The 23,259-nt window shown below is 44.3% G+C and overlaps 1 protein-coding gene and 1 long non-coding RNA gene across 2 annotated transcripts; both read right to left on the minus strand.

The window, feature by feature from the left end:
• Positions 1-715: 715 nt before the first annotated feature.
• On the minus strand, positions 716-3,571 carry LOC119565676 (gallinacin-13-like). Its single transcript, XM_037893450.1, has 2 exons — positions 3,514-3,571; positions 716-840 (listed from the first exon to the last, which is right to left on the minus strand). The coding sequence occupies exons 1-2, from the start codon at positions 3,569-3,571 to the stop codon at positions 716-718; spliced, it is 183 nt and encodes a 60-aa protein (XP_037749378.1).
• A 1,520-nt stretch (positions 3,572-5,091) lies between these two features.
• Positions 5,092-21,013, minus strand: LOC122465283. Its single transcript, XR_006290015.1, has 3 exons — positions 20,790-21,013; positions 18,023-18,028; positions 5,092-5,101 (listed from the first exon to the last, which is right to left on the minus strand). It is a non-coding gene; the product is annotated as an uncharacterized LOC122465283 (long non-coding RNA).
• Positions 21,014-23,259: the final 2,246 nt, after the last annotated feature.

Below are 23,259 nucleotides of genomic sequence, written 5' to 3' on the forward strand. Positions count from 1 at the left end.
CACTGGGGACTGGACTGAAACTCATTTTCCAGAGGCCACCGAGTAGCCTTGGCCGAGATGTCTACAAATCCATTGACAGAGGTTAGGCAGTCAGGGCTTGCTTCAAAGCCAATTGAAGTCAGTGAGATTCTTTCCATTGACACTAATGAGCTTTGGTTTTGGCCCTTGGAGTGCTATGGCTTTTACTGGATGTGCTGTTAACTTTAAGCTGATCAGATTTTTTCCTACTGCCTACCTTGTCTCTCCTCCATTTATTTGTTTTTCCACTTCTTGTCTCATATATACAGTGTAAGCTCTTTGAGGCAGGTCCTGTCTTTTGGTTAAAATCTGTGCAGTGCCTATCACAATGAGGCCCTGGTCCTTGAATGGGCCTTGTAGATGCTACCGTAATAAATTACTGCAGACCCTGGCCACATTCACATGGAAGACCTAGAAGCAAAAGGGTGCTGATTCCTTTGCTAAGCCGATCAACAAGTCAGTCCCAAAATGTAAAATTTGTGGCAGAATTTTCCATCTTCCCAATTCTCTAAGAAAAGTGTGGTTGAAATACAGACCCAGAGGAGTATATTTTATTTACAATGGAAAAAACCATGAGTTTGGTGTAGCTTGTGTCCAGCACGGGAGTTACACATGTTCGCTGTGCTGTTATTGGAAAGTCTTGTTCGGGTTCCTTCAGCTTTTGGATCCAGAGAGTTCTTCATCCCAGCCTTGTCTCTCACTTGCAGCAGCGCTGGTGGCCATTGGTGCAGGTGCCAACCTGACGCTCCATGTGGAAGCAAAGCGGTCGGCAGTGGCCGTGGTTGCTCAGGCACTGCAAGGTGTCGTAAGCGCTGCCTCTTGCTGCACGAGGAAAGGAGACATGAGATAGTTGCAGGGAGAAGGGTGGAGCCCTGCAGACCCCCATTAAAGTCAATGGTGATTGCCTGCCCAATGGGGCAATTGGGAAATTGTGTAGACTATATATCATGATTCCAGCACCTTAATGGTGTCCTGCTAAGGAAACAAAAACATGCTGTTGCCTTTTTTCCCCATTTTATGAGTCCATAAAGGTCAGTGAAAGGGTTGCTTTGAGGGAAGTGGTTTGCTTTGTTGGTTATTTTATATTGGGGGGGAGGGGAGGGCGTAAAAGGGCAGCTTTTGCTTGGTTTACCCTATAAATATCAGGAATCCCAAGTCTTGTTGTGCTGGAGGACTCATTGGAAGACCAGAAAACTAGAGTCGGAGCTTTCTCAGCGTTCAGTGAAAAGGGCAAGAATATTGACGTTCACTTCACAAAAGATGTCGGGCATTTGAAGTAAATAGTTATTAAAAAGAAATGAGTATAAAAGTCTGAGTAAACATCCTTCCCCTTCTCGTTATTCAGGTTTCACTGCTTTGTTTGCCATGATGTTAAAATCCTAACACTTCTCCAGTCAGCCCTAAAGTGTCCAGAAACAAACAAACAAACAAACACACACACACACACACACAAAGAACTAGGATAGATGAGACCTGAATTTCTAAAGTAATTTTTTTCTAGTTTAAGAAAAAAGGGCACTATTTTCTCTTTTGCAATTTACCTTGAGTTTATCTTTTCATTGATCGGGGAGTTTAAATAACATAGGTATAACACTGCTTGTTCAAACTGTTTTTTGTGCTAAATATCAGCCATGCTAGTGAGGTCAGTCAGCATGTTTCTGGCCTGAACTCAACTTTCCATTCAGTTTTGCAGTACTCTAACAAACACTGCTCCTAGCTGGCATTCAGCTCCCCTGACTGATGCATAAGCAAGAGAATAATCAGAAAACAGCCACAGTCTTTGGCAGTGTGGGTGCTAACGTGAAATACTTAAAACCAACATAACCGCAATGACACTTCACGCCTATGCTCCGCTTTCCAGCTGAACACTTTACAAGATTACGGATCTGATCCAAAGCCCCTTGAAAGATTCCCATTGTCTTCAATGGACTTTGGATTAGGCCCCTTTTTGGTTATGCTTTACAACACCTTTGGTTTTATTGTCCCTAATTTACAGATGGGGAAAGTAAGACTCACATGAATTGACTTTGCTTGAGGTTGCAAAATGTCTTCTGACTCCTAACCTACTAATAGCTGACAGTGTCTTTGAATGGGTCTTTTGACCCTGAAATTGAGGAACCCTCTCTTCATGCCTAAGTCCTGCCTCCAGAGGCACAATAAGAACATAAGAATGGCCATACCGGGTCAGACCAAAGGTCCATCTAGCCCAGTATCCTGTCTTCTGACAGTGGCCAACGCCAGGTGTTTCAGAGGAAATGAACAGAATGATGGAAGTGATGGAAAAAAATTTTCACTAGGAGGGTAGTGAAACACTGGAATGCGTTACCTAGGGAGGTGGTGGAATCTCTTTCCTTAGATATTTTTAAGGTCAGGCTTCACAAAGCCCTGGCTGGGATGATTTAGTTGGGGATTGGTCCTGCTTTGAGCAGGGGGTTGGACTAGATGACCTCCTGAGGTCCCTTCCAACCCTGATATTCTATGATTCTAAGTGATCCATCCTCTGTCATCGACTCCCAGCTTCTGGCAGTCAGAGGCTAGGGGCGCCCAGGGTATGTAGTTGCATCCCTGACCATCTTGGCTAACAGCCATTGATGGACCTAACTTCCATGCATTTATCTAGGTCTTTTCTAAATCCATTTATATTTTTGGTCGTCACAACATCGCCTGAAAACGAGTTCCACAGACTGGCTGTGCGTTGTGTGAAGCAGTACTTCCTTTTGTTTGTTTTATACCTGCGGCTATTAATTTAATCAGGTGACCCCTGGTTCTTGTGTTATGTGAAGGAGTAACGAACACTTCCTTATGCACTTCCCTCCACACCAATCATGATTTTTCAGACCTCTATCATAACCTCCCTCAGTCGTCTCTTTTCCAAGCTGAAAAGTCCCAGTCTTATTCATCTCCCCTCGTGCGGAAGCTGTTCCGCACCCCTAATCATTTTTGTTGCCCTTCTCTGTACCTTTTCCAATTCTAAAATCTCTTTTTTGAGATGGGGCGGCCAGAACTGCATGCAGTATATACACAGTGGGCATACCGTGGATTTATAAAGTGGCATTATAAAATTTTCTGTGTTATTATCTATTATTGTCCTAACATTGTTAGCTTTTTTCACTGCTGCTGGACATTGAGCAGATGTCTTCAGAGAACTATCTATAATGATGCCAAGATCCTTCTTCAGTGGTCACAGTTAATTTAGATTTCATCATTGTGTCTATATAGTTGGGATTCTGTTTTCCAATGTGCATTGCATTGCATTTATCAACATAGAATTTCATTTGCCATTTTGTTGCCCAGTCACTCAGTTTTGTGAGATCTCTTTGCAGCTAGCTCTAGATTTAACTATCTTGAGTAATAGTGCAATATTTAATTTATATAGTAATTTTTTGCCTGGATGATTTACTCTGCCCTGACTTTACCTTGTCCTTCACAATGAGAACATTCCTTTCCCCTCTCCTTTCCCTATCCTATAAAGCCCTCCAGATATTTTCACCTCACTTGGAGCAGCCTGGAGGAAGAAGATGACAACAGCAAAGAACAGGTAAAGGATCCTCATGAATGTCAGCTTGGGATCTCGGTGTCACACCAGAGAAGAAGCAGGAGGTTGAAGCTGATGTTTGCTGACAGGTGAAGACAAAGGCTCCCTGGATTTATAGGGCTCCCACTGGGGATTGTGAAATATTCCTGGTGCTGAGAAAAGCTTGACAAACAGAGGTGCATTTCAGTGCTCCAGCAAACAGTGACCTTTGTGCTAAGTTCAGTATCAGATATGCCCATTGTGGGAAGATAAGCAAGGCTTTTGGAACAAAACAATAACCAGGGGCCAAATTGTAGCCGTTCCAGGTTGGGTCTGCTATAGGGCAGAGGGGGCACAATGGGGCTGCTTGTGGGTGCAAGCGTTTGAATGAGCAAGGCTTTAAATGTCCAGCGTTCACTCTCTGGTTGCTTGCTGTCACAGTATTGCTGATTCCAAGCATTCAAGAATCAGTCAAGCCCCTCTCCCACTTGCCCCGTCCAAAAACCAAAACCAAACATGAGATGTGACTTTTTGTTTAAAGCCAAAGATTAAAAAAAAATCCAATTTGAATTCTTCTGGTTTTTGACTCTCTAGGGGTCATTTTTTCAAGCTTTTCTCTGCAACCACAAGGGCTGGAAACTTCATTTTAAGAACAGTGAAGTGGAGATTCTCCCATAACAAATATCATGAGCTGGGGCTTTTGGAAAGACTCCCAGTTTCACAAGAGTTGGCAGCACTCATGGCCTGATTCTACCAAAGTTCTCCAGTTGGATTCAAGGGGGGAAAAACATCAAGACAGATGAGATTTCAATATAAAAAACAAGGAAATAAAACTTTTCCCCAGGCTTTCTTTATACAGCCAGAGAAAAGCATCAAAGGGTACAAACAAACATTTCTTTTTCACTTCGTGGCTCACCTTGATGGCCTTTTATTGCAAGCTGGATGCCATCCAGTGTTGAAAAATGTAAGCCACCGGATCTTCAGACAAGTCAGGCGGAACAAGCCTCAAACAGTGTGGATAAGCCCTTTTACCATCTGGATTTAAACAGAGTCTTGTTCAAACAGGCCCCAGACTGAGCTGGGCCTTGTGGGGAACAACTTGGAGGAAACAAACAAAAACAAATGAACATTTTGGTTGGCTTCCTTTAAGCTTTGAAGGTTGCTTTCAGGAATGTGTGTAGACCTGAGTTTTACTCTGTTATTTTCACAGTATCATATCTAAACCCAGCTAGTAAAGGACTACAGCCCAGATTTCAAGGACCTTTAAGGATCTGGGCCTATGGTCTTATATGCCTGTGTAGCTAGATGACTGTGTTCTAGAGTGTGTGCACATAGCAAGCTAAAGTGGAGGCCTTGCAAAAGATGGGCTGGTGTCCATGCGGAAAGACTGGTCCTTTTGTTAAAGTGAGCACAGGAGAAATCAGGTACAGGAAGGGCCTGCCCTGCATGTGACTGTTCTGGTGGCAGATCGTGGCACTTCACCTCAGCCTGGTTCAGAAGCTGTTTGGACGTCTGGACCCTTGGCGGGGAGCTGCCTTCACACGAAGTGTCAGATCAGCCACATCCCCTCTGCCTGAATCAGTGCAGCTGCAGGGTTTTCAGAGCACACAGTTTACAGTCCCCAGACTATGTTTGGTGACTTACCTAACAACAAGCACATAGATAGGTCAAACTTTTCCAAGTCAGGGGCCACAGTTAGGCACCTAAATCCATACTGAGGCACTCCGCTAAGAGCCTGATCCATTAACTTCAATGGGCTTTGGGTCAGGCCTGAAGGGGCATGAATTTGTGAGATGATTGATTCAGTGGGAGCTGCTGAAAAACCAGACCACTCCTTTAGGGGCCTAAGTGTCGCTCAACATGCCTAACTCTAGAGCCCGATTTTTGGAAATGGTGGCCTACCAGATTTGTCCAAGGTCGCAAATTGACTCTACAGTGTGCTTAGGGCACGTGAAAGTCAGTGGGGCACTCAGGAGTAGAACCGAGACCACCTGCCCTCTTCATCTCATGGCCAGCCCCTGGAGCACACTGCAGCTTGAAGAAAACAGTCCTTGGGCTTGGTTTCCTTAATGTCCTGGGTGATCCAGCATGCACTGAAGTAACTGGAAAGACTCCCATTGAATGCAGTGGGGTTTGGATCGGCCTCCGGGTGAGGCACGACACTTATTATCTCCTCTATATAATTCAATGTGCGTTGTGAAGAGTGCAAACTCCATATTCTTGGGGTAGATCTGATTGCTACATCCCATCTAAGACTTGGAGACAGTTGCGTTGTTTCCACAGGAGCACAGAAGGAGCCTCCTCTTTTAGTCCTTACAGAGGAATTGGCAGCCTGGGTCAGACTTGTGCTCCATCTAGTCCTGTATCCCATCTCTGACAGGGGCCAGCTGCTTCCCTGGAAGGCACAAGAGCCCCACAGTAGTGAGATGTAAGGTAATCTGCCCCCACAAAGGTCTCAGCCTGATCCCTAATATTCAGAGACTGGTTCAAACTGTGACACATTAGTGTTCTGTTTTTTTTAATCCCTTCAACAAAAATCATTGTTACCATTAACTGGTATGATACTGGCTGTTCTAGTTATCCATAGAACCCTCCAATCCACCTTGGAATATAAATTCTTGGCCTCAGACATGTGGCAGTGAGTTCCACGGGCTAATTGCATGTTGTGTGGAAAATTATTTCCTTTTCTCAGATTTGATTTTGCCACCTTGGAGTTCCATTGAATGTCCCTCGTGTGACAAGGAGAACATATGTTTTTTAACCTGATGATTCCCCTTCCACCTGAATATGAACAGTTTCCCTTCAGCTGGTGTAAAAAACCCTGACCCTTCATATTAGTTAAACACAGACTTTGGTAGCTGGAGAGTGATAATAATCAATCTGCTTGGGAAATGTACGCATCTGTACACATCTGCTCCAGCCGCTCTGTGCCGTTTTGGTAATGGTAAGCAGCTGCAAACCCATCTTAACTGGCCAGCAAAGCAGATGGACTCTGCTGGTGCATTTGGCTTCAGAAATGCAGGAACAGTGATTTTTGAGATGCAGGAATAATATATTAACCCCCCATTGCACCACCGCCATCACCATCACCACAGACCACCACCACCACCATCATCATCATCACCACCACAGAGGAGACCACTGCATCTCTTCAGATGATTGCATTCAGCATCTCATGGACAGGGATCTCTTTGTTCTGTGCTCATACAGCCCCTAGCACAATGCGGTCCTGGTACATGACTAGGGATCCCAGATGTTATGGTAATAGCAATAGTCGTACTAATAACACTTACTACCTAACACCTTTAAAGTGTTGCACAGACATTAGAATCAGCTTCTCAGATACTTCCCTATTATCAACCCTCTTGCATCATAGCTCCCTTCTTTCCTTTGGATCTTTCTTCTTTTATTTATAGGCAATTCAGTGGCAGTCATCACCCTGGAGCACAAGACCAAAGTTAGCATGGTAGCAGCTCTGTGGAGTAGAGAAGTATGGTTCCCATTGTGTAGAATGGGGGTAAACTGAAGCAAGGGACCAGAGTGTGAATGCTGTACTCACTTTGGTGAGCATCTACTCAGACAAATAATCCCGCTGAAATCAATGTGAGCAATTACTCACTCATGAAAGTGAGCAAAGTCTTCACAAGCTGGCCCTAAAAGACTGGCCCAAAAGCCTGGAACAGAGCCCAGTTCTGCTGATAGCCAGCTCTGAGCCTTACCCCTCTAGGCCATCATTCTGGATACGGCTATACAACATGGGTGTTATGCCAGCCAACAAAGTGCTTCATTCTGGACCTGTTGTGATAATTGGGCCTATAAGTTTACTCTAATTGTGAGCTCTTGTAAAAAGAGAGGCAAAGTTCATGGAATGTCCCAATAACCTGTAACAACAAGTATTGATGTGAAAAGGTACAAAAGTGAGACAGACTGAATTAGTCCAAACAAAAAGGCCTCCTGATATAACACAAGGACTGTATTAAGGTCATGCCTGGTAAACAAGAGGCATAGAGGACTGGAAATCAGTGAACTCAAATTGGTGTGTTGGAAATTAGGCATAACTGGTGGACAAGATAATGAGGGGATGGGCTATTCCACCCACCACTCCTTTTGTGGGTCCTTAAAGAAAGAGACTTGGGGAGAAAAATTGGCTACTGGAGTGAGCTTCACCATCAGGGCTGCCACCCCCACCATCTCCTGGGACCTCAGACCTTCTTCATCTTTATCCTGAGACGTGTCCTTACCAGACCAGGCCAGAGAGAGGGAGCTAGATGGCATTGCCACCTCCAGACGATGCTACCTTTGGGAGCCAGCTGAGGTCACTCAATCAGGGTGAACTGCAAACAGAATGGGGCAGACAAACCCCAAATGCTGGTGGGTATTCCAATACTTAGATTTACTAAGCCAGCACAAAACAACTTCTATATTACCTCACCGGTTACTCAGAAGTCCAAATAATGCAGTTCCCTTAAAGTCCCCAGCCTCAGGCCTCCATCCAGACACACACATCAGATATGATGATGATTACTGAAAATCTTATCTCATCATAGAAAAGAAAAGGTTCTTCCAATCCCAAAGGATCAGCCACATACCCAGGTCCAATTATAACTTAGATCTTACCCAAAATACATGCTTATAGCAAATTCTTATTAACTAAACTAAAACTTATTAAAAAAGAACAGAGAGAGAGAGAGTGTATGTTAAAAGATAAATATACATACAGACTTGAGTTCAATTCTTGGGGTTCAGATACATAGCAGAGATGAATTTGTAGTTGCCAAAAGTCCTTTTAGAAATAGTCCATAGGTTATAGTCCAATATCCATATTCAGGGTGACTCCAGTCAATGACTGGGGATGTCAATCCTTGTGGCTTAAGGTTTCCCCCTCTTGAAACCCAGAGCAGATCAGAGATGAAGAAGGATCGTGTCCCAGGGTTTTTATACATTTCCAGCAGCCTTTTGGCCTGAGAAAACAATAGGCTTAACTTTTCTTCTCCTAAACATCATGGCAATTAGCACAGGGTAATTTGTCCATTAAACAGTTCAGATATAGGTTACCACAACCTTCAAAGAGACATATAGACAGTAATAGTATTTCACTCAAGTGTCTTCCTAAATATTAATACTCCTTTTTTGATCTTTGAATCAAAGCCCTAGCAATAGACAAGACTTGTTTGTTACATCACAAGACCTGAGCAAACATCTACCCTTCTATCTCTAACAATGCAGGCTTGCATTTCAAAGCTCTATTCATTTACATATCTTCCCAACCAGTCTTTGAAGTTCGGCCATAGGTCATGTCAGTCTGTGAGTTAATTAACTCTTTTTGGCCCTGTGTCACCTTTCAATGAGATATTATATTACACTCAACGTCACAGCTAGATCTCAACCATCACGTAGAAAGTGAGACTTTGTCCCCTCCACCCCAGTGTCCTTTTCCTTCCATGCCTTATTTCATTCTTTCCCCCTCCCATTCCTCCTCTAACGAGAGTTTGGTTTAGTTGGCCAAGATGGCATATTTTGTAACACTGCTGTAAGCCTGTGACCAAAAGGGCAGCTCAATGTAATGCCCTAACAACAGCCTGAGGCTGGTACAGTGTCACCTGGTCTTAGAGTGGCTGGTCAAAGCGAGTGCTGGGCCTGTTTTTCTAGCCATGAAGTTGCAAGTGAGAGTCAACACCAAAGGCAGAAGCTGCATTTTCTCTTTGCTGTTCTTTTCTCTTCCCTTGTGTGTGTGTTTGTCTAAAAGGAAACAGGATCTGACTATAACAGCAACAGCAGCTCCGGCCATCTCAAGAGGCCATCTTTTTTCCTCCAGAGGACAGTTATCACCATCTTTGATACCACCTAAAACTGTCAAACGAAGGCTTTTTCCTTCTAAAAAAACTCTCTCCAGCAGCAGGGAAAGACAAAGGAGGTTATTAAAATGAAAGCCTTACTCAATACTTATTTTTTCCCTTCTTTTCTTTATTTTTAATAACAGATTAAAAGGATTTTTAATGGTGTGTTTGCCGTGGTCCCTAAGCAGGCTGAGCTCACGGCACACCAAGTCCTGAACCTTGTTTGACACTGTTTGATGTTGGACAAGGAGTGGGTAATGTTAACACCTTTAGCCCATATCTTCCATCTGACTAAGAACAATGGCTCTCACTATCTCTGCCAAACAGACATTAGACTGCCACCTGGGAACAGCAAACAAGCTCCACCACAGGGTACATCCAGGTCTTGTTATGATAAAGTAATGCCCAGTAACCAAATAGACAGATCAGTGATACCTGGGATTACCTCTGTGGTGAGGATGGGTGGCAGCCACCCCGAGGGGCCTCAAGCTAGAGCTGGCTGCATATGGATCAATAGGCACACCGAGAGCTCTATGTGGCTGTGGCAATGGGTCTGGGCCAGCTGGCCTGGCAACCAGGAGACAGATTTTTTTCTTTTTGATTGGAGTCATGCCACCTCGGGCAGTTGTAACTGGATAGGTTACCCCCCAAGCCACCCCTGATGGCTAGGGATGTCTCTGCCACACCTTGCCTCAGTTTCCCCTCTAGACCTCCTCAATAACTCACAAAAGGCTTTCATGTGTCCCAATAATAAAAGCTCCCCTTTGGGGTTTGGCTTATTAGCGTAAAGTTCAAAATAATTCAGACTGTCCTCAAAGTCCCAAAATAAAGCAAACAGCCACTCCCAGGCCTCTCCTGCCTAGAGTTCTTCCCCAGGCCTCTGACTGTCTTGACCAAAGCTCTGTGAGATCAGCAGGTAAAACCCCCTCTGCTATTCCCCTTGTTTTTTTTAAGCTCCCTGCAGGAACCTCCTGTTCTCTGTAGTTTCTACCACAACTTCCTGTCTCTGTTTTCTGTTCCCCTCTCTTTATAGAGGCCAGCTGCCCTCTCTCAGGCCCCATCACAAGGCTGTTAATGAGGTACAGCTAGGCTGGACCAGTTTCCTCTTAAAGGGACCTGGTTTACCTTGTGACAGCAGCCATGGCCTCTGGTCAGCTCTCCCAAGCTAATAGGGTTCCCATACATCTCACAAGAAGGCTCTCTCCAAACCCCATGGATTAGCAACTCTAAATTCCAATAAACCCTGAGGTAAATTCTCCCCAACCTGAGGGAGTTGTAGGCTCCAGTTTCTTATGTGGAAGAGGCTTCAATGTCTTCTCTTATCCTGGCTTCCCTCTTGTCTTGCCCGACTGGTCCCTGTGCAGCTTTCCCTGTGTATCCATTTCTACATACACAGAGTGGGCCAGGTTCTGGACTCAGATATAATTTGGAGGCATTCTACTGACTTTATTGGATTTACACTGGTGTAAATGAGACCAGACACTGGCCAGTTAGTGATATTTGTCACTGGTGAAACTCCATTGGCTTTGGTGGAGTCACACTGGAGATGAATTTGGCCTAGTCCATTGATCAGGAACATTGTGTCCTTTGGAATTGAATGGGGGGAAATGGTGTGTGGGTTGCTTATGTAAGCAGGGTCTGAATGAAAGCTTCCCTGACAGCCAGCTGGGAGGGGGAGAGATTTGGGTGTGTTTATGTAAATACAGTTTGCTCCTGTCCTGCTTACCTGTTCAGCAACAAGTGATCAACTTTGGCTGGCGTTGGGTACAAATCACCTTAGTACTGAATGCAGGGGTAGTGAAATATGGTTACCAATGTTGTAATTATTGTAGGAATACAGGAAAGCAGGACTGTGCTTAATCTGTCCCAAATGACTGTGCTTAACCTGTCACCCTCAGTTGAAAGAACCTCATTAAGTCAGGGGCTTGAATGTCAGAGTCTTATGAAAGTAAGAGATGTGGGGATAGATATCTCTAGCTGGGAGGGTGCATAGTCTTAAGGCTCTTTCTTAGACTGGTTTAAGCTGTTTCTTCCCACTGTTCAAAGAATAGCACTAAATAGGCTTTATTAGGGGCTTCCTTGTTATGTTAAATGCCCAATCAGAGCTGAAATCGGTTGTGGTAGGGCTGTTTTCTTGCCTACCTGCTAAGAGCTAAAAATCACTAGGAGCGGACATCACTTGAGATGGGGCGGTGCTTCTACCCGGCCTACAACATGCTGAAAATGACTAAAGACTGATGTGCAGATGTTGAAGCAAGTGGCAGCAGCAGGTGACTGACAGCCAGCTGGTGAACTAGTGGCTGGTGGGGTTGAGAGGCCCAATGAGTGGCCAGCAGGGCAGCTGGTGGAGAGGCAAGGTGAGCAGGCAGCTAGCTGTGTGGCGACAGAAAGGTGCAGCCGACAGGGTGGCTGATCAAGAGGTGCAGCGATAGCCATGAGCAGGCGGCCAGCGGAAGCAGTGAGCAGGCAGTGGGTGTGAGTGGCCAGCAGAGAGGAGTGGTGTCAGGGCTCCCTCCCCACTCTGAACTCTAGGGTACAGATGTGCAGACCCGCATGAAAGACCCCCTAAGCTTATATCTACCAGCTTAGGTTAAAACTTCCCCAAGGCACAAATCCTTTCCTTGCCCTTGGACGGTATTGCTGCCACCACCAAGTGATTTTGACAAAAATCCAGGAAAAAGGGCCACTTGGAGTCCCTGTTTCCCCAAAATATTCTCCTAAGCCCCTTCACCCCCTTTCCTGGGGAGGCCTGAGAATAATATACTAACCAATTGGTTAAAAAGTGAGCACAGACCACCCCTGGGTTTTTAGGACACTGAAAATCAATTAGGTTCATAAAAGAAGAATTTTATATATAAAAAAAAAGCTAAAAGAATCACACCTGCAAAATCAGGATGGAAGGTAACTTTACAGGATAAATAAAAAGATTTAAAACACAGAGGATTCTCCTCTAGGCTTAGCTTCAAAGTTACAAAAAACAGGAACAAAATTCCCTGTTAGCATAGGGAAAATTCACAAGCTAAAACAAAAGATAATCTAACACAGTTCCTTGCCTTTACTTACAATTGCCGTAATTTTAGATGTATCATTTCAGGTATCTTTTCAAGAGATGGTTTACCTGCTTGGTCTCTCTCTATCCAGAGAGGGAACAAACAAAGAGAGCACAAACAAAACCTCTTCTCTCCCTCCCTCAGATTTGAAAGTATCTTCTTTCCTTATTGGTCCTTTTGGTCAGGTGCCAACCATGTTATTTGAGCTTCTTAACCCCTTACAGGTAAAGGGGATTTTATGCTACCCTTAGCTGTATGTTTATGACAGATGGCTAGCGAGTGCCCGAGCAGCGGTGCAAGCAAGATACCTCTTTACCCCACCCAGGGAGGGAGGTGAACTCTGCAGATGCACCTCTGAACTCTGGGTCTGCAATGACCAAGGACAGCAAGTGTGAGTGGGGTGCAGAGATGGGTCGGACACTTGAAAGGGACTTTTGTGTTGCTGGAATTGAGACTCCAAGGGGAAAAGGACACTGCCCAACTCACTTGGGGTTGGGTCTTTTACTCATAGTTTATGTTTATGAACCCTGTTTGTGGTGTTTTCCCAAATTAACACCGAGTTACTTCCCTCCTTTAATGAAAAGTTTATTTTCTACACTCAGACTCTGTGATTGAGAGTGGGGAAGTATTGCCTCTCAGAGGCACCCGGGGTGGTGTGTAAATGTCCCAGGTTACTGGGTGGGGGCTTGAGCCGGTTCTGTGTTGTATCAATGGAAAGGAATCCCTAGATGTTGAATCCGGCCCTGACTGCAGCTGGTTCCACGTGGCAGAAGGGTTACACTTGAAAGTCTGTGTGCATGTGGCAACGCCTGAAGTTAAAACACTCGGGCAAATGGGTCCATGTAGAGGAGAATAAATCATTTACACTCCACCACAGACATTCTTTCTTATTAAGGCTACATGATGTAGCAGTTTGTATTTAGTTAAATGCGTCCGGCCCAGATTTCTCCCGATGCTCAGAGTCTTTGGCTGGGTTTGCTCTGCCTCTAGGTAAGCAGTGTCCCTCATCATGTTCTCTTGCAGCATAACCTATTGCTCCTCAGGCAGCTGCCGATCTCCATTTCATCCAGATAGCAATTGTCAGTACGACAGGAACCACCTCTGGTTAAACAACCCAGAATGACAAACTGGCCATTCCCTGAACGCAAAGAAAGGATTCATCTTATACAAATGCAGAATGGAAAGTGGTGGGCTCATTGAATGAGGAGCGTAGACCGAGTTATAGCTGTGTCAAAGGCACCACCGGGACAAGAGAATAACCGTGAGCAGTTTCTTAAAGGAGAAAACTTCAGAGATTTGTAAAAGGAAATTGACTGAAATCTCGCTGTAAGGCCCCAGACCAGTAAGAAAATAGATGTGACACCTTAGAGTAAAATGTTCAAAAGTGCCTCAGGGCCAGATTTTAAAAGTTATTTAGGTGCCTAAAAATGCAGAGAGGTGCCTAACTAACTGCTGGAAGTCACTGGGAGTTAGGCACCTAGGTGCTTTTGAAAGTCACGGTAAGACGCTATCTGCATCTTTAAGCCCCTAAATACCTTTGACAATCTGGGCCTAAGTAACTTAGAAGCCCAAGACCCATTGACTTTAAATGAAAATCCACAATGCCTAAACTACTTTAGAAAATGGGAGTTAGGCTCCTAAGTCATTTAAATGCTCTTGAAAATTTTATCCTTAAATACTAGAGGCCAGATTCCCCAGTATGCTATGGTTGCTTTGTGCTGCTATGGAGACACAAAGAACATAAACATGGCTCTGCCAGCCAGTTATGCTGAGTTTATCGCTTCTTTTGTTGCCAGAACAATGCATAGCAGCAAGAGGACGCGGGTGAACCTGGCCCTAACATTCATTTGAAAAGAAAGAGCCGGGTTCTTAGCAGACGAACGCTGGCATAGCTGAGGATCTGGCACAAAGAATCTTTTTTCTTCACTTCCCTGCCAAACCCTAAGGTTTGTTGGCAGAAGGAAATGATGAAATGCATTGGGCCATATCATATGCCTGGTGCAGTCAGTTGTTCCTGTAATAAGTGAGTGAGCTACTGAGTGAGTGGGCTACGATTTTGCGGTCACATTGCCCCGGTATCAATGACTGCACCAGGCAGTGGAGAATCAAGTCCAGTGCAAAAAGGGTTCAGCTCAGGGGTTAGATACCAGCAATGGTGATTGGGAATAAATACAGACTTGGATTTTTCATTGTAAAAATAACCATCGTTTCATGCTCTGAGCTGCCACGCTCAGATTGCGATGAGACACCAAAAGAGATGGAGGTTAAAAATCTAGATGAGACACTCGAATTAGAAACATTGAATACAAAGGTGAGAAGTAAATGGTTCGAGTTGGAAAATGTCAGTCATTTAAGAACGTGTCTTTGGTGTATTTCCTACAGGAAACAAGTGTGAGCTGAAGGCCATTAGGAGCTTCGGAGAAGTCTGGCCTCCAGACACACCTTTCCAGTCTGTTTGAAACTAAGTTCCCAGTCCAACAATCAGACCCATGTGGATAGATCCCTGCATCCATGTGGAGTTCCACTGACTTCTCCCACATGGGTCCAGTTGCAGGATTGGGGCCTGCATTTGTTCTAATAGGACATGAAGTAAATGACAGTGTAACTGATGGACAACTTCAGTTTAAAAAGGTTTACAGAAGCAGTGAGATCTTGGTCTGAGACTCAAGGCACTGAAACTGAATCATTGTTAAAGACCTTACATGTGATGAGGGAAGTCCTGGCCTGAAGTCAATGGGAGTTTTGTTATGGATTCAAGGGGATTTCAGCCACTATTGCTGATATTTCACTGGTTCTGAGCAGTGCCTGAGCAACGGGGTTCACTTTCTCATTAGATCATTGTGTTTTTTCTCTTACAAACAGTTTACTGTCTCAGACAGTGGAATTTTACCTGGATTGGGCAGGGAGACCAAGAAGAGACCAGCAAAAAGAAGATAAAAGATCTTCATGCTTGACGGTCAACTGGGGTCTCAGGGAATCTGGAGGGGAGAGAAATAATGAGATTGGAAGTGAAGTTCTTTAAACGATGAAGGCGAAAAGCCTGTTTATATATACTGAGGTGTCCAAAAGGCAGCAGGAACACGGGATTCGCACTAATTGATCTCTAATTTTACTGAGCTCATTGCTTTTTAATTTGATTTGACTCAGTAGCTCTTCCAAATGTCCTCTGCTCTTAGGAAGAAAAGGAGAAGCAGCTGGAAGCCAGGCTTTACTCACGATGGAACCAACTGTTAATAACAACATGATCCACATTTTCCACTCCAAATCCCTCTTAAAAACACCTTGGACTGTTCTTGAGGAGGATTTGTGGGTAAATTATTCACATTGCGTCATATAAGAATAATCAAGTTCTATTGCACAGCATACTTATGAAAAAGAGGACAAGCCATGACAACCTGCAAGCGTTCACGGCACATGGAGTTTGTCACTTATCGTCGATTCTGAGTTCCCTCCGGGTCACAATAGTAGAGAGCGCTGAGCCAAGATTCCAGCCTCAGTTCCGTTGCCCACTGAAGTGAACGGGAGCCTTTTCACTAGGGGAAATGGTTTTCCTGGCCTGTGAGCATTTTCGAGATTTCAAACATTTTCTCCCATCCTGATAAAAAGTCAAAATCCTGAAAATGTTCATGAACCAAAAAACCAAAAAAACATTTCGGGTTGGGTCAGTAAAACGTTTCATTTTGATAATTTCCAAATGTTTCGTTTTTATTTCAATCTTAAATACTTTTTTTTACATTTTTTTACTCTAAAATAACATAAAATGTGAAATGACAAGTCATTTTGACCTGAAAGACAGCACTCCCCCCCCCCCCCCCAATTTCAAAACATCCCATTTTGACAATGTTGAAACATTTTTTTTTGAAATGTGAAATTCATCAAAACTGACCCTTTCCCAAAGACAGTTTTGGTTTCAACAAACCTGCATTTGCCAATGAAAAAATGTTTCATTGAAAAATTCCCTCAACTTTCCACTGACTTCAGGGCACATTGGATCAGGCTCTGTGACAGCTAAATTAAGCTAAGTGCAAATATCATTGCACGGGCATGTCCTGGGAAGGGTACTCACAGAGCACCCATAGAAGTCAATGAGATCTTTTCTATTGATTTCAGTGGGCTTCAGATCCTGCCCCATAACAGTGCACAGTGCAGATTTGGAACATCTGCCTGTCTCATGTACAGGAGCACTCTGGCTATCTTCAGCAAGGAGTCCACCCACCACAATCACCCCTGAAATGGGTAAGGCTTCTGTGAGCCCTTACTCATCCTGGTAAACACTCATGTGGGTAGACCCATTGGCTTCAATGGGACTATTTGCATAAGAGGTTATCTGCGTATCTAAGGTTGCACAATCCAGCCCAGAGCAATTATCCTGTCTCTTGTCCCTGGGGCAGGATGCTGGCAGTAGGCTAGAACCGAGCTTAGCTGGGGGTGCAGCTGGCTGTGGGACCAGCATATTCAACAACGGAGATCATGGGATCTCTTTTAAAGTTGTTCCTCACTGTCGTCCTTGGGCATTGCTCCCACTGCTTTTCTTTGCCTACTTGCCTTGTTTGTTTTGCTCTCTCTCCACATGGTCTAGTCACAGGAGGGAGGAGCAGAAGCTGGTCGAGCATTCACTGTCCATGCACACCACTTTGGGTATTGGCATAGCAAGGTTGAGTCTCTCTGTCTCTTTTCATTGTACTGTCGCAGCAGGAGGTTAGCTTTTCTTTAAGCTCTGCTCAGTGCTCATTGGAGCCTGGTCCACCCCAGAAAAGGGAAGGGGACATACATTATACACACTTGCCTGCCTACAAGGGTGACTCTTGGATTTGTGCCACAGCATCAGCAGACAGAAGCTGGAGGCTAACCCTAGAATGGGGTGGAGAGTTGAGCTTCCACTGGGACTGTTCTCCCTGTGAATGGTGATTGTGTGATAGAGGTTTGATTCTTCCCCCTCCAGATTGCTTGTGTGGTCTAGTGGTTAAAGCACATGTGAGTGAGTATCAGCAGATGTTTGTTCTGTTCTCTACTCTACCAGTGACTTTCAATGAGACTGTAAACAAGTCATGTGGAGTACCACTCAGGAAATCCTCATCAAATGACAATTACCATTCTGTGAAGTTTCAGTTTTATTCCTTTCAAGACAGGAGAAATGATATTGAAAGTGGGTGTAGAGCAGATAATTACCAGATGTCAATGGTTACAATGCTTATGCCACACATTAGGGTTGAATCATTCCTAGTCTAGTTACAGTGTTTCCTAGGAAGCCGCAGTAAAAGCAACAAGCACAAAATGATCCCACTGCCACCCGCAAGTCAGGTATTCTGGTAGATAAAAAATATGAATTGTGGAAGCAAAACTGCCCACACATTTTCAAAATTGGCTCCCAAAAACAAGCCTTCCTTTTACAGCCATGGTTTTGGAAGCAGCCGGTAAGGCTGTTACTCAGATCCACAGAGCGATAATGAAGTGAGTGTAACCAGCTGTATAGAACCTAGCAGAAGTCATACTCCCTTCCCCAGGAGCCTGCGGGCCAAGTGGGAAGTACAGTATTATTGTTGTTTTTTCCACGTGGCTGTGATGAGCAACTCATCTACACAGTTGGTGAAATGTTGGCCAACACTCAACTGATCACAGATGGATCTCTGCAGCCAAAACCCAAGCGAACAGCTCTCACCGAAAGATACGTTTTCCTTTCAAAGGGACATGATTCAACAACTGCTTGTTTCTAACTCAAGGAGAATGGTGGCGATTTCTCCTCTTGCGACAGGCCACCTTCTTCGGAATTCTTCTGCCCGTTAGGTGGGTACTGGCAAACTTTTACAGCACAGAATGATAGGAGGCAAGCAGTACCCAACATGGTGTTCAGCCTGAATGCACTTGCCCATTAGGCAAAGGCCACCTGCACGTCTACAGGATACTTCTGAGCCCTGGGCATTTCCTGCACAAAGAAAAGGTGTGTTGATATGTACACATCTGCAGGAGCCTCTGAATTGTGTTGCCCAGCATGGTGACCCTACACAGACCCAGACATGCCTGGTAGCAACCCACAAGCAGAGCCTTTGTGGTTGGAGCCCTTTCTTAAAGGACAGCATCAAAGTTTTGCAGTGGTTCAGGAGCCACTTTAAAGGTCCCAAATCAATAGCAGGATATGAGCCCGACCTTGCAGGGTTCAAAGGCAGCTCTGCCCAGTTCATACCTTTTCCCCACTCCTGTTTCCATGCATTTTTTCCATGATGCCGCCTATGGACAGACTGATCCTAGATTGCCACTGAGCATTGGCCTGCTAAACCCAGGGTTGTGAGTTCAATCCTTGAGGGGGCCATTTTGGGATCTGGGGCAAAAATTGGGGATTGGTCCTGCTTTGAGCAGGGGGTTGGACTAGATGATCTCCTGAGTCCCTTCCAACCCTGATATTCTATGATTCTAGGATTCCCTTTCACCCCCTTCTCATTCAAAAATCTTCCAAGAACACTCCTCTTCGGCATTGCTCAGAAGAGGTATGTTATAGTCAGGAGATCAGAAGAGATTGTGAGCTACCCCAACATCTGGATTCTCCTGTGCCTCCTCCCATCTGCTGCCTGTATCCCTGGCAGCACTAAAGTATTTCACAGGCCTGGGTGGGTTTAGTCTCTCCTTGGATTGTTACATTATCATTCCCAAATATTCCACTTTACAGTCCTAGGCATTTTTGGTCTTACCTGGAGCAGCCAAGCATATGAAGATGAGAACAAACCAAAGGGGATCCTCATTGCTGAAGGCTGGCTGGAGTGGAGTGTGGCTCAAAGCAAGGTTTTAGAAAGGTGAGGCTCAGTGTTTATATAGACCTGCTTGCTAGAGTCCTGGGTACGGAGAGGAAGTGGGCATGAATTAAGTATATGCTGGTTCCATGTGGATGCTTTCCTGCTTAGCACTCTGTTTAATGTCGTTCTGACCCAGTGGTGCTGCTCAAAACAATACTGTTATGCTCTGATGCACCCCAGAACAGCAATCCCCAAACACAAGGAAACCAAAGCAAGACATGCAGGGAGGTGGCCAGTCAAAAGATGTTATAACCATAAACCAGTTAGGTCAGCAACAATCTGAACAAAACATAAGAACAGTCCAAGTGGCAGGTATATAGCAGCTGGTTCTGCGTAACCACGCACAACATGATGGACACATACACACAAGACAGGAATTGAAACACTGAGTTCAGAGAGCAGGAAACAAACCAGAACAGGGTGCAGGAAGCAATAAGTGGAAAGGGAACACACACAGACAAATCATCATGAATTCAGACTTTTTACTTGCTCCGCCATCATTGATCATTGGCTTCCCCATGTCTCCGACATGGTGGCTGATAGTTTCAATTGTCAGACTTCCCAATGCATCAGCAGCCAGCTGCACAGAAGGAATTTCCTCCCCTTCAGACGTGACTGTTGCTGTCCGAAGGGGTCTGATCTGATGAACTGCAAGTTAGAGAGACAAAGTGGGTGAGGTAAAATCTTTTACTGGACCAACTTCTGTTGGTGAGAGAAATGAGATTTCCAGCTACACAAAGCTCTTCTAACAAACTTTGAGTTTGTTTCCCAGACCTGAAGAAGAGCTCTGCGTGGCTCAAATGCTTGTCTCGCTCTCCAACAGAAATTTGTCCACTAAAAGCTATGACCTCACCCACTTTGCATCTCTAATATCCTGAGACCAACATGGATACAGTAAGATTGCACATCACATATGGTGAACCCTGTTGTTATATTATATTTATATTTATCTTATGTATAATATAATTACTGTGTTAAATATACTGTATGTGTTTGTGTTATTTCTTGGAAGACTCCAACTAGCTGGAAAGTAAGTTACCCTGTGTTAGAATTTTCCTCCCAAGTGCCCTGGTGACCCTGCCAGGAAGAAGCCAGGTGGGTAGAGGCACCACCAAATAAATTCATATGGGAAGAAAAACAAGTTACACCCTGCTGAGTGGATGGTGGGATCCAGAAGAACCCAAACCTGTCCATCAAAACCCATAAGGAGATTGATGCTAAAGGAGATAACCAAGTGGCTAGGGGGCACTATATGGGTGAAACCAGAAAATCATTACGCTCTTGAATGAACTCACATAGGAACATGATAAAAGACAAAAACATCAGATGACCTGTGCGTGAATACTGAAGCAAATACTCACCAGCAACTACACACCACACCACAGAAACACTAACCCAGGAACCAATCCCTGTAGCAAACCTCATTGCCTACTCTGTCCCCATATCTACTCTAGTGACACCATCAGAGGACCCAACCACATCAGCCACACCATCAGAGGCTCATTCACCTGCACGTCTACTAATGTTATATAAGCCATCATGTGCCAGCAATGCCCCTCTGCCATGTACACTGGCCAAACCGGACAGTCCCTATGTAAAAGAATAAATGGACACAAATCAGACATCAGGAATGGTAACATACAAAAGCCAGAAGGAGAACACTTAGATCTTCCTGGATATTCTATAACTTAAAAGTAGCTATACTTGAACAAAAAAAACTTCAGAAACAGATTTCAAAGAGAAACAGCAGAACTAAAAATCATTTGCAAATTTAACACCATTAATTTGGGCTTGAATATGGACTGGGAGTGGCTGGCTTATTACAAAAGCAGCTTTGCCTCTCCTGGAATTGACACCTCCTCATCTATTATTGGGAGTAGACCACATCCACCCTGATTGAATTGGCCCTGTCAACACTGGTTCTCCACTTGTGAGGTAACTCCCTTCCCTTCATGTGTCGTTATATAATGCCTGCATCTGTAATTTTCACTCCATGCATCTGAAGAAGTGGTTTTTTACCCACAAAAGCTCATGCCCAAATAAATCTGTTAGTCTTTAAGGTGCCACTGGACTCCTTGTTACTTTTCACAAAGAAATCACTTTATATCTGACCTCTCAGTCCTCCTCCTTAAACGAAACCTACACAACACTTTCAAAAGACAAGCTGGGAGCATAAATTCCTAACTTTACTAGAGATTAAAAATCATGGTCTTAATAAAGACACTGGATTTATGACTTGTTACCACAATCTGTAACCCACTAGCCCCGCATTTTTGTGCTATGACTGTAGATGTGTTAATGGTCTACTTCACCTTGAATGGTCCCTGAGAATATGTGCTAACTACTTATGCTAAACAATGAAGCTGGAAGGGGATATCGAGTGGGGTCCTGCAGGGACCAGTTCTGGGTCCAGTTCTGTTCAGTGATTTAGATATTGGTATAGAGAGGACACTTCTACAGTTTGCAGATAGTACCAAGCTGGGAGAGGTTGCAAGTGCTTTGGAGGATAGGATTAAAATTCAAAATGATCTGGACAAACTGGAGAAATGGTCTGAAGTAAATAGGATGAAATTTAATATGGACAAATGTAAAGTACTCCACTAAGGAAGGAACAATCAGCTGCACACATACAAAATGGGAAATGACTGCCTAGAAAGGAGTACTGTGGAAAGCGATCGGGGGATCATAGTGGATCACAAGCTAAATATGAGTCAAAAATGTAACACTTTTGCAAAAAAAGCAAACATCATTCTAGGATGTATTAGCAGGAGTGTTGTAAGCAAGACACGAGAAGTAATTCTTCTGGTCTACTCTGCTCTGATTAGGCCTCAACTGGAGTATTTGTGTCTAGTTCTGGGAACCACATTTCAGGAAAGATGTGGACAAATTGGAGAAAGTCCAGAGAAGAGCAACAAAAATGACTGAAGTTCTGGAAAACATGACCTCTGAGGTAAGTTGAAAAAAAAAAGGGTTTGTTTAGTCTGGAAAAGAGAAGACTGAGAGGGGACATGGTAACAGTTTTCAAGTACATAAAAGATTGTTACAAGGAGGAGGGAGAAAAGTTGTTCTCCTTAACCTCTGAGGATAGGACAAGAAGCAATGGGTTTAAATTACAGTGAGGGCCGTTTAAGTTGGACATTAGGAAAAACTTCCCAACTGTCGGGGGTGAGGTGTGTGGGGAGGGATAAGCATTGAAATAAATTGCCTAGGGATGTTGTGGAATCTCTGTCATTGGAGATTTTTAAGAGCACGTTAGACAAACACCTCTCAGGGATGGTTTAGATAATACTTAGCCTGCCATGAGTGCAGGGGACTAGACTAGATGATCTCTAGATGTCCCTTCCAGTCTTACGATTCTCAGATTCTGTGATCTGTTTGACCTTGTATTTAACTGTGACACTCTGAGAACCTTTCCCAGACCTGAAGACAAGCTCTGTGTAGCTCGAAAGCTTGCCTCTGTCACCAACAGAAGTTGGTCCAATAAAATATATATCTCTATATATCTCTAATATCCTGGGACAAAGAGGGCTACAACAACACTGCATACAACAATGAATAGCAAGTTGGCAGCCATTCAAAAGCCTTCTCGGGAGCTCTAGGGCTCAGAGCTGCATAAGTGAAAATGCGAGCTCCAGGACTCATGAGTTAGGCTCAAAGGAACTCTAAAAGCCTAAGTCATCACCTGCACATTTGCTAAATAGCAGAGGAAGTCCTATCTATAAGCAGAGGGAAGGGATGGTCTCCTGGTTAAGACACTGGTGTGGGACTCAGAAGAGCTGAATTTAAGTGACTAGTGATTTTGGTGTCCTGATTTTTTCAGTGCCCAGCTTGAGACACCTTAAAGGGGCCTGATTATCAGAAGACTGGTGCTCAGAACTTTCTGAAAATCAAGTCCTTGTAAAGCGTCTCATGTTGGGCACCCAAAAATGAATTACTTGAATATGTAGGGTTCTGTCTTTATGTTCCCAACTATTCTTTATGAGCCATGACAACATGCCCACACCTGTTGGTCAAAAAAAGCCCACTTCAGAGGTGGGGGTGCAGGGCAAAGCATC

The sequence above is a fragment of the Chelonia mydas genome, chromosome 3 (assembly GCF_015237465.2).
Source record: "Chelonia mydas isolate rCheMyd1 chromosome 3, rCheMyd1.pri.v2, whole genome shotgun sequence".
NCBI classification, from domain to species: Eukaryota; Metazoa; Chordata; order Testudines; family Cheloniidae; genus Chelonia; species Chelonia mydas.

Coding starts and splice junctions, on each gene's coding strand:
- LOC119565676 (XM_037893450.1), bottom strand. CDS start 3,571: ATGAGGATCCTTTACCTGTTCTTTGCTGTTGTCATCTTCTTCCTCCAG. Junction 841..3,513: donor CTTCCTCCAGGCTGCTCCAA/GTGAGGTGAAAA, acceptor TTCCTCGTGCAG/CAAGAGGCAGCGCTTACGAC.